Genomic DNA, 12615 nt, shown 5'->3' with positions numbered 1-12615 from the left:
ATAAGAATGCTGTTAAATGTTTCCTGATATCCTTCCATCTCAGTTAAATGACCTTTACTAGCACTATCCTTATGTTAACACTGCCTTGTCTCCAAAGATCCATGCTTAAAGTGATAGGTTAGAAGTCTGTGCTTCTCTGTTTGGGAACCGACTCATGCAAAGTTGACGTTTTGCATCTGTCATCTTACACTGCTTACTGTCTTTGTCTGGGCCTGAATATCAGCTCAGTGGATCTGATAATGAAACAAGCATCACAGATAACTATTTTAATTAACATTTTTCTAAAGACTCGGGAAATAAGGCAAGCTTTTCTATACCGGTATATATGCAGGTCTGAGAACCTGATTCAGACATTCATGGGGTTTTTTTCAATGGTCTCAACATTGCATACTTGAAAAATTGTGTTGTGTGGGTCAGAGCATCTTCTGGCATGCGTGCTACCGCTGCCACCACCAATGCCACTGCTTTGTAGTTATTCATCAAAATGCTGATTTGAGAGGAGAAACTGTCTTAAAAGTAACCTGCCATCTTCTCTCAATTTCAAAGCTAGCCTGTGTATTATGACAGCTCTTTTTCAATCTGCAGGTCAGTATTAAAAGCTAGAACTGAAACCCTGCTGCATCTTGTTATTTGCTTTACTTGGATGATAAAACCATTTTAAAGTCAGACACAGCAGCAGCGGAGAGAATTTGTATTTTCATTTGGGAAATATATAGTTAATTTTCAATCTAAGTATGCTTTGAAAGCCACTGCAATACAAAATGGCTGTTGCTTCACAATAATGCTCTCACTGTCCATTTTATAGATCACAAGTGTGCAGCCTTTAAGAATGTATGAATTTTTGCAAATAAAATGTAGCATATAATGTTTCCTGTACACTGGTAAATGCTTTTCAAAGAGGAGAACCTAGGGGCAGCATCGAGGAGGATATTTTATTTTGTTGCCATGAGGATGTGGTGGTTTGACCCCCTGGCTGCATGCCAGGTGCCCACCAAAGCCATGCTATCACTCCACTCCTCAACTGTACAAGGGAAAGAAAATACAACAAAAGGCTCATGAGTCGAGGTAAGGACAGGGATATCACTCACCAAGTACCGTCACGGGCAAAAGACACTCGACTTGGGGAAATTAGTTTCATTTATTACCATCAAATCAGAGAAAACTCCCACCCTCCCCCCAACCCTCCCTTCTTCCCAAGCATAACTTAATCCCCAGTTTCTCTACCTCCTCTCCACCAGCGGCACAGGGGGATGGGGAATGGAGGTTCCAGTCAATTCATCACACATTGTTTCTGCCACTCCTTCCTCCTCACACTCTTCCTCTGCTCCAGCATGAGGCACCTCCCACAGGAGACAGTTCTCCGTGAACTTCTCAACTTGATTCCTTCCTATGGGCTCCAGTTCTCCACACACTGCTCCAGTCAAGGTCCTATCCACCGGGTGCAGTCCTTCAGGAGCAGACCACTCCAGTGCAGGTCCCCCACAGGGTCACAAGTCCAGCAAATACACCTGTTTCAGCATGGACTCTTCTCTCCACAAATCCACAGGACAGACGAGTCAAGGAATTCCTGTTTTCTTAGTTCATTGTTAGCAGTAGAAGCATTTGTAGCATAAGGCAGGCTCCTTAACAGTGGCAGACCCCTGTGAAGTGCTGCAATGATGATTTTAGTGAAAAACGGTGAAAACTGAAGGGCTCATCCAGAATGAGTAGTTCAAGGTGAAAACTAAGGTTCACCTTAGGGAAAACTAAAGACAGAAAAGGTATTTTTTTAAAAGTTGAAAAGAAACAGGCAACAAACTAGCAAAAAATATTTAAATATAGGGATAAGCAGGATTCTGTGGACATTTCTGTTTCTGTATTTGATCCATGATAAGGAAACTATTCTATAGCAGTATTAGCAAATTTGAAAAAGACAAGCCAGTTATCCTACTGAACTGATCATGGGAATAGCGAATAATCTCTTCTTCCTCATTTAGTATTGCATTTCAGACTAAGAATGTCTAGAATGGCAGATTCCTAGCAAAGCCATTTCTGCATTATGAATACTTTGCTATTAACAACGTTGGCTTCTCAGTGATGCAATCTTAGTTTGGTCAATATTCTTAATTGGTGGTGGTATAATTAATTTAACAATTACTAGTACTGCTTGGGGTTTTTTTTATATATTCTGAAAATAATAATTCAACTCATATCCATCAGAACCCAATCCAAACCCAGTGAAAATTAATAAGCTGTATGTGAGCTCAAGTTCTGTGATCCTTTGCCAGTTTCAGATTTATTTTCTGTTTAATAGATACTGGAGGCAAATGGAAAAGTTATATATAGAATAGTATTTTATATATGAAAATACATAAAATATTACTGTAATGCACCAAATCATCTTCCATCTTCTCTCTGTCCATCAGAAAAAAAGGCAAAAAATTCATTACTTTTTAAATTTTAGTGATTACATTTCCTTTTTTTTTAGGGCTTAAATAGCAGAGAATGCAGTGGTAGAGCTGCAGGCACATGCTTCACCTTTCTCAGGGAGATTTTTTATTTTTGGCTTTCCTTAGGACAACAGACACAAGTTCAGTCAGCTACGAATGATGAGGATTATAAATATGGAGAGTCACTTAAAAATTCTGCCTCTAGTCTGGTACAGAATGTGCAAAGATTTGAGCCCAGCAAACATTTACCAGCAACGAAAATCAGGAAATCAAACTGAAAGATATATGCCACACCCATCACTGCTGCTAGAAACAGGCTGTGCATGTAACGACAGTGAACTGAGGGCATTATTCATCCCAAAGCCCTCTTGATTTGCCTGGCACATCACCCTGTCTCTTTTTGAAAATACAAATTATTTGGCTGCAGCTCCTGCAGCGAACCCACACTTTTTATCCTTCTAAAGGCCTTATCCAACAAAAACCTTACACATCTAATATGCCATTTATGCAAAATGTAGGTAACAGAGTCCCACTCAGCAATTTTGAAAACCTCTGACCACTGGATACCAAAGCCCAGGAGGCTCCATAAATCCTGCAGTTACAACTCTGAAGTTCCCTGGCCCCTATACACCCTGCTTTTATAAATGTCCTTGTCCCGAAAGAAAGAAAATCTTTGGTACTTACTTTATGTCTAAGCCCATCCAGGTTGCAGTATGCAGATGTTTCCTCTGCCAAGATCAACAATGAGAGCAATCAAAGTAATTATGCCTAGGAGAACAAGGAATTTAATGTACATCAGTTTTGTACATTTAAGTTCTCTGTGAACTGACAGAAGGACTCTAGCAATTCCAGCATTCAGGATAACTGTTTTCAACTAATACAAGTTTTGTGATCATACAGCATATTAAAACCTATCTGGAATAATATCTTTTTTTCTACACCTTCAGGAAGTGCATTTGAAGAATACAAGTAGAGGGAACACAGGAAACAGAAACTACAGAATGTAAGAACATGCCATCCACAAGAATGAAGAATGAATGTGCCATCTGCAGGATACTTTGCTGTAAATAAATTATTTGTTAAACATTGGAAAACTTAAAAAAACCTATGGTTTAATAAGCTTGATGCAATCTCAACCAATGGGCATTCTTCCAGTGAACAATGCAACTAAACATTCCAATATTAAGTTTTTAGAAAACAGAACATTTTAACCAGCCCAGAGATAAAAAATTCTGTGGTTGATATATTACTGTTAACCTGTTTTAAATGTCCTGCACAAAATCTCTTAAAGTCCTGTGCCCCTCAAAAGCCTACAAATTTATGGGCCTTTGATGGATCCAATTGCACTAAATTAACCTACGAACACTGGCTGCTGGAGTCATTCATCAGCCTTGTCTAAGTGGTGGTTTTTTTATTTGCACTTCTATACAAGCAACAGGCTGTTTGTTTTACAGTGTCTGATAACATTGTTTGTCTACCCCTTCATATTTGCACATTTGACATTCCCAGTAACAGCAGCAGTAAGGTAACATACAGAGTTTTAAACATCCATTAATTCCACCTGTGGCATTCTGACAGAATATGGGTTATAGATGCATTTGTTTAAAGACAGTTTTATTTTTCCTTCTCTTGCCAAGTTGCAGTTTATTGCAATTTGTGAGACAAAAGATTTTTAAAAGCAGTTAAAGCATACATAGGCTCTCAAACCATTAATGATACTTCCAGGTAATTATTTTGCAACAGTATAGGTAACTTCCTTCTTCCTCCATATAATGCAGTATGTAAAATTTAGCATATCAATAATACACATATATCAAACAGTATGTAAAAATCTCTGTTTTATAGTACAACGGTGCTATTTTATAGTTTGTTACATGAAAGGGTCTGGCCAAAACAGTAATAGGTAAAAAGCAAATATGGAAAGATCAAGCCAAAGATTAAACAACAAAACAGTTTTAAAAGTACTCAGTTTAAATGAACCAAAATGGCTTCGGATTCCAACATGGAAATGACTTCTACATCTTCAAAAGAAAATTCAGATACTTGCTTCCTTCTAGATGTTTGAGTGGTGGTGTGTTCACTTATGGTTGCACAAAACACAAATTCATAGATGTCTACACCTGGGGAAGACAATTTGAAAAATAGCCCTCAAGTGATTTCAAAGGGTAGCTCATCAGGGCCTAAATCTTTCTGAAATATCGGCATTCTGTTCAAAGGTAACAGGGTTACTCAAGTTCTCTGCCATTTTAATTCTTCTAGAATCAGATGAGATTAAATTGACTGTTAATTACCTTGCTGCATCTCTCTGTAAATCAGAAAAGCTAATCTAATCACCAAATTACAGTGTAGAAAGAGTACTCGAGAACAGATGAACCATAACGTCCTTCAAACTGCTACTTACAATCACCTTTCATGCACTCTTGTGGAGACATATATTTCTGCATAACCTCAGCCATTTAACCTTGATAGGTACTGCACTGATTCTGCCTTGAACAACACCGTGTACTATGCTCCATTTTTGCAAATCAGCTCAGTGCTAGACTGGCCCTGTGGTAAAGGGGGATATGTAGCCAACAGTGTCCCAAGGTGAGCAATAAATGTCTCTGTGAGAGAAGGTAAGTGAAGGCAGGGGAAAATGCACTGCTCCACCCTGTCCAGAACTGCAACGTGGTTCCATTCGACTTCTTCCCCCCATCACCCTGCATGCGGTAAGCTCCGACAAGGGATGAAGTATTCCTTGGTCAGCCCCGAAGAGGTCAGGCAGAATACTGTAATAGGGAGGAATTAGGGACATGTTAGATTAGATCTGTAAAGGAAGTATCTCTTTTTAAAGGCTCTAATCTGCCTTAGCTCCTACGACATCCATGGCAGTATATGACTGAACTAGTAATTAAAACACAAGAGAAGAATCTCTGCAGGCTGCATATTGTGCAGCGCCTCAATAGTTTCTTGTGAAACAGGCAGGAAGGGTAGGTCTTAAAATTCTAACACATTATTATAGTTCCTCTTTTATTCCCATAGAAAATTTGGGTTTCATATTTTCTCCAAGTGCAATGTATTCCTATGCAATTTTTTAACCTCTCCGCTTTCTATGAGACACATGGTTATATGCACGATAGGCTGCCAATGCAATGTAAAAGCACAACAGTAAACGAATAAAAAGAATATGTCATAGCTGACACTGACTGAGATAGTTATGTTGAAAAAGGAAGAAAGTACAGAGCAACAGATGGGGAAACTAACCTGAATTATTTACCACCAATTCAATAAACAGAGGTAGCAATGCTGATATCTGTCACAGCTTTTACAGGCCTCTTTTTGGCAGAGGGGATGCAGAGGGAAACATTTTTGCTTCAATGGCCATTAACAATTCTGAAATGTGTTCTAAGAATAAGCCATTATTTTGGTGTCACAGACATAATACATATTTCCATTTCATGTCCCGTGACTCTTTTGTCCCCTGTCTCCTCCGAAGTTCTAAGGGGAGGCGGGAGGAAAGGTGTGAGCGCAAACAGCAATTTGCAGATCCCTGTGGTGGCAAGTTTCTTTGTAGATAACATTTTACTGATGCACTGCTAACATAACTGAATAACGAAACATCATTGTGCTATTTAATTCTTGTAAATGAATTCAAAGTTTGGTCTTATCTTTGGATTAATGCACTTACATTTATGCCACCATTTTTCTCCTGTTGAGAAATCATAATTAGAAAATGTCACTTATAAACAGCAATATCTAACATCAGAACTTGACATCTGTCTAAACAAATTAGAACAATTCTTGAAAGAAACTACAATAAATAATTAATAGCTACAAGCTTCAAAGGCAACAGTTTGCTTTACTACAGAATAAATGGTATCACAAAATGGAAAGTAGCTCCACCGCTGCAGAGGTGAGAAATGCATGGACGGGAAGTGCATACTTGTGTAAGAAATCTCCAGTCATATGGCAGGGAGCACGTGATACACCAGTCAGTGTGAAAGATAAAGGGCTGCATTAGCTTAATAATCTTAATAAACCCACTACTTAAAGAAGAAGTTGAAGCACGAACCAAAATGTCTCCTGCCCAAAAGTACAAAGTAGTCTGACTTAAAAAACTTTTAATTAGAGAAAGTGAAAGGTTCAGCTGGATTTTCAAAAGCACTCTAGATATTTAGGAACAGGGCTCCACTGGATGCCATTGATTCTCATATATCACTTAAGTGTAAAGAAAGTCCTACTCCTCATCCTTCCATATCATGTAAATCATGTGAAAGAAGTCACAGATTTTTGCACTCTGGAAAAGACATAAAAATACACTTATTACACAGAATGTCACTGAAGTGCGAATTAGGCCTCATTATTTTCAGTTAGTTCAAAAAGGACTGCAGATCTGAACCCACTGAAGTTAATGTAACTTTCATTAAGGTGGCAAAATCTGAGCCTCATCTCCATAGTAACCATAATTAATCATTAAGATTTTAAATGGAAAATGAATAAATTCCATATTCTGCTCAAAATGTACTTACAGACTTACGCTTACATTTGTGTGACAGACTTGTATGAGGCTTATTTGTACCATTCAGTCAAGAGAGAAAAGAAAAATCAGATAATGGGATATTGCGTTCTGTCCCTGTAGATACGTTGAAGTAGGCACTCTTTGACAAAGGCAGATTACAGTGTCAATTCCTTTTTTAAGATTTAAGGATAAATTAGCAGTAGACTTTCTTTACAGAAGTGAATTCCATACATAACTAGTAGCTATGTTCAGTTGCCCCATGAGCTGGTTGTTGACTTAGTATCAATAGTTAAAGTTGATTAATGAAGTCTCTAGGCCAAGCACGGTGTCTTCTTCACTCTCAATTTTAACAAGCAAGTGCACGATAAGCCAAGTTTAGAAAAATGTATGCATATTTGCTTTGCCTGTTACTGATTTGGCCAACAATGCCAAAGTGGTGCTATTGTTTTGTTTAAGAAAGTACTTGACTAAAATATAAAAGAAAGCATAAATATTTTTTTAATGTATGAAAATGACAATTATATAGGTATGGTTATTAAAATAGAAATACAACTAGCCATAACTTTTCAACTTTTTGTCACTCAGCAATGGCAAAGAAACCTTAAATTGATGGAGAAGGGGCAGGTATGTGTCAAAATGCCACAAAAATTCATAGACTTGAAATGCAATTCTGCATCTTCACTCCAAGTTAGAAATACAGATGAAGAAAAGCGTTTAAAGTCAGGGAACAATGGATATGACTGAAGGACTGCTCAGATTAATCCAAGTTCTATATCATACCAAAGATTTTTATGCCACACTCTAGCCTGAAATCAGTGTAGAATTTGGCTTAAAGTCAGTGGCATGATATGATCGAGATTTTCATTGGGTACATATTTTTATTTTTACCTGATTACCTTCTCACTCACGGCATGCCCCACAAAAGTCAGTATTCTTATGCAAAAAGAAAGCACAAAGAAATGCATCTTATTTTAACAAGGAATGAAAAAATAAATATTCCTAACATGAAACTGATGCTATTTTTAATTCTTACCAGTTCCAAATTGTGAGAAAAAGTTGAAATATATGGCTAACAGTCTGTGAATTTTTTTTTTTTTAACTTTATGTGGTCACTATGATTATCCTAATGTGCAAAATTTCACGTTTCATTGTTTTGTTTTGAAATGATGGTAAGTTAAGCCCAAATATAGATTCTTGGAACCTATAGGCTAGATAGAATACTTATGTTCTGATGAAGGTATAATCAATATATTTAAAATGTTTTATTTTTAGTCTGAAAAGGAATAGTAATAATTTATTTGGGGACTCAACCTATACTGGTCCCTCTTTTAAGGATACTGTTCAGTGCAAACCAGTCTTTCAAACAACAAACTTCTATTTAAAACCAACATGCATTCCTCCCTCCCCCTCCCCCCAGAAAACCTAGTTAAAACACTAATGCAACATAATTTTATTGTTTATCTGTTTGTTTGAGGTGTGTGTGTGTGTTTTGTTTTGATTCACTTTGTGTTGATTTCGGGGGTGGGGTAAGGAGGAAGAGATGAGGCTTTCAAGTCAGTAAGATTTTTTCCTTTTGGGTACAATCCACAAAAGATAAAGAATTTGCCTTGATGAAATTACTAATTATCCAATTCATGTGTGGAAGTAGCATTAAGTAAAGCAACAAAATTAAAGTTGTCTTGAAAGAAGGAAAAAAGTTATTAATACTAAGTTTTTACTCATTGTAATCCTACACTATACGTGTTGCTTCTCACAGCATTGGAATGTTCTACTGGACTATAACTGTCCAAACACGCAGTATATGATATATATAAATCTTTGATTTTTTTACATGAAGAATGTTATGGGAATATCTGAAACTTGATTACATATAGTACAGTATAGAGATACCAGTCTGGCAGAGACCAAAACAAGAAGGACCTCCCTGATGCTTACATTAGGAAATCTTATACTAGTTGCATAAAGGGTGTGTGTATGTATATATAGATATATACATATATAGAGACATATGTATGTATATGTGTCTATATATATATAATGTTATAACGTGTGTATGTGCATGTGTGTGTGCATGTGTATATTACGCTTTTCTTCTCTTTCCCCTCAAGTAAAATTTGAACTTCCTGGTTTTTACACATTGTTTCTCATGGGTTATATCAATAATCCAATTGGAATGTAATTTTAGAACATTGTATAATATGGGGGTCACAAGTTAGATCCTGACTTTGTTTTTCACACCTGAAGAAATGACCTGATTATTAAATCATAAACCACATCTTTGCTGTCATCGGGCAAATCTATTTATCTGTTTAAGTACAGATATAAAGTCCTAACTCTGATGGCCTTATTATGAAAACATTGATTTAAAAATTTTCTTTTATTTCATTCTTCTCCAGACAACTTCTGTTAAGTGAGATTTTTTAAGTGTAAGCATCCCTTCAAAGTAAGAATAATGGGTCATATAAAGAGAGAAGAATGAAAATATCTGTTATTTAATAATATCAACTCAATTATTCATTTGTCAACTAGATGTTTTTGTAAGAACAATTCATGCCTCTCTATAGCACCCTCAACTATTTCAGAAGTGGAAAAGGCTTAGCACTGTAAATTCCTATATCCCAAATTATTTATAATAATGTCTGATTTCTCTGTGCTCTTCAGTAACTTTTATTTTGCCAGCTTGACTCACAAAAGTAAAAAAAATCATCAACTATATACTTCTGCTGCTACACATTCTTCCCAACAGATATTTAACATACATACACCCACCTACAATATTTACATATTCACACCTGATTGAAGTTCTTAAGAAACAGCACAAATACGATGGGGTGATTTTTTTTTTTCCCACATTTGAAAGGTAGGAACCATTTTTTAACTAAATCTAAACCATTCCATCTTACTGTATTTTACATTCATTAGTATCATCTCATTCCTCTAAAGCAACAACAAAATACCTGCAGAACGAAAAGAACTCTATCTTGATAAATAGGATCATGCTTCATGTACTCATGTTAAAGAAAAAGGTTTAACCAGATAACTATATTTACAACTCATTCAATTACATTCACGTTTTGTAGTGAAACACTTAACTTTGTAAATTTTAAAATCAGATTAATGTTTCACTCTTCCAGGTTTACTGGCATTAACCTGGCTTATGGTATGAAAAAGCCCACTTTAACAATGACCTGATTTTTAAATCATAAAACACATCTTTGCTGTCATCAGGCAAATCTATTTATCTGTTTAAGTACAGATATAAAATCCTAACCCTGACAAAGCATCCAAGACCAATAGACTAAAGCGCGACCAATGAAAGAGGTACAATGTTGTTATTTTGTGCCAAGGGATGAATTCTATCTTTTTTTTTTTTTAAAGATTAGAATTTAAAATCAAATTGATATAAATACTGCATAAGAATTATGATGCTTTTCATTATTCCCACTTGAGATGAGTTTGAATATAATAAAGCACATGCCAGTTACACTGCATGATACAGTATATAAATCATACCTTTTCATTTATTACCATTTCTAAGGAATTTGTTCAACTGAATTCTATAAAAATCCTGTGCAAGATGAAAAAACAATTGTTAAAAATGTATAATGGTAATAGTTGCCTGATTAAACTAAGTCTCATCAAACATGAGTCATAAAATGCTCCACTGAAAGCATACAGGTACTTCATAATGTTCTGAACAGCTTTGTCTGTAGTCTGATACTTCACGTTGCTTTTATCAGAATGTGATGGTTTGGTTTTATAGTTTCTTAATCCTTGGAGTCTTTGGGTTAAATATTAAACATGTTTATCAAGCCTCAGGATTTTAGGAAACAAAGTTAAAGCAGAAGAAGCAGGACAACCTGCTGCTGATAATCAAATTATGTATGAGCTTTCTCTCCTCCCAAATTATCTGCAAAGCCATCCAGAAGTGCTAAATGAAGAGATCAATAGCACTTGGTTTCCAGAAGGACAGCCTTTCCAATAGGAATATTAATTGTTCTTCATTTATTCACTGTTGGACTTCAGTTGGTATCCTGACTAAGACAGGGGTTTCCATGATGCAAGCATGAATGTGGATACATGAATTTCTGATTTCACTACTGAATAATGCTACTATTAACATTTCAAGTCATTATAACCAAACAGTGACAAGTGTTAAATGTTCACTCACTAAAAACCATTTAAACTCTCTATTAAAGTTCTAACTGGAGTTATTCTTTCTTTTTTATTTTCTTGTGCTTACTCATAATACAATGTCACTACTTGATGACAAATAATATTTCATACTGTGTATGTAACATCATTGTGTTGCAGAATCCCCCAAATACCTCAACAATGTCTTTGTTGCGCTATTCTCCCCATTTAGCACTTACAAGCTTTTCTAGTAACAACCAATAAATAAAAAAACAGAGCTCTTAATATGTACAAATATTAAAAAGAAATCAAGAGTTTTTGCTAGTTTGCAGTTCATGTAATGCCATCTTGACCATTCTGTTCCCCTCTCTCTACAAGCTGTCTAGAACAGTAAACTTTGCTCCATAAATAATAGTGTATTCATGCTTTTAAAGGCTTTTATATGCATTTATGGTAGGTAAAGGTTGGAAGAGGTAGCTGACTGATTTTTACTTTTATCTACTTTGATTTCAGTAAAGGGCTTTGTCATTCTGTATACATAAAGGTTAATGCACCCTTTGGTTTGTAGAATGTACTGAAATGTTTGCAGCCCTCTTGGTATCAGGTCCGAAATGTGAAGCATTACTGTTAAGAGGGTATCTTTCTAATGTATTTGTATGTATAGTTTACACCTCTGTGAGGTCTAATAAAGGATTATGGTTAATAAAAAATGTGTTGAAAATTCCTCATCCACATAGATTTTGCAGTAATTTGCATTCTTCTTTTCTCTTCCTTGGCATATAAATTTCAATTCTCAGAATACACCAAAATCAGGACATACCTTAACAGGATGAGCAAGCTTCACTCCTAAGATAGGACTGACATGGACAGTTAACCAGTGGCTCAAGAGCCTTCACAAAATGGAATTGTCAGCAGAAGGAATTATGGAACCTATAGATAAAATTAATACCAATGAATAACTGGGAACAAACTGCATTCACTCACAGATGAAGATATCTGAACTCTGGTATACAGTCATACACCCAAAAGCTCCTTGCTGTTTGAGAACCAGCTAATGTACACGAACTCTTCAAAAGATATCCAAGGGACATTTAAGGACCTACAAACTACTATGTCCTACAGCTCTATCACTCAATTTTATTTTTCAGGATCTGTATGTGAATAAATTTTATATTATAAATATGGTATCTTGCAGGAAAGGGAAGATGGTTGTTGTGAAGTTAAGCCTCAGAGCTCTGTTGGGAGTCCTTTGGAAGAAAGGACAAAGCATGTAGTCAAAGATCATCAGGGTAATCTTGGACTTCCAAAATCCTTGTAAATTAGGTCCCTCATCCAATGTTCTTAAAAACACTAAACTCTCATGGAATGAGAGGGAAGTCCTTCATATGTGCACACTGCTGGTTAGGAAGAAGAAAAGATATATCAGGCCAGTTGAGAGCAAAGGGGCACCGTATGTGAAATCCTGCTGCAATCTGTTCTTGCACCCATGCTGCTCAACCTTTTCCTAAATGAGCTGGAGAAAGGGTGGACAGTAAGAACACAAATTTCATGGGT

The 12615-nt window shown here is 36.1% G+C and overlaps 1 protein-coding gene across 1 annotated transcript in view; it reads left to right on the top strand.

The window, feature by feature from the left end:
* The window catches only part of IGF1 (insulin like growth factor 1), a 56528-nt gene extending 44733 nt beyond the window's left edge, over window positions 1-11795 (top strand). The window contains exon 4 of the mRNA XM_040595312.1: window positions 3377-11795. Within this exon, the coding sequence (XP_040451246.1) occupies window positions 3377-3436 (60 nt within the window). The 3' untranslated portion in view covers window positions 3437-11795. The remainder of the gene's footprint in view (window positions 1-3376) is intronic.
* Window positions 11796-12615: the final 820 nt, after the last annotated feature.

Source organism: Falco naumanni, chromosome 5 (assembly GCF_017639655.2).
Source record: "Falco naumanni isolate bFalNau1 chromosome 5, bFalNau1.pat, whole genome shotgun sequence".
NCBI classification, from domain to species: Eukaryota; Metazoa; Chordata; class Aves; order Falconiformes; family Falconidae; genus Falco; species Falco naumanni.
Note: the sequence above shows the minus strand (reverse complement) of the source record. Positions and strands in the feature narration are given on the sequence as shown.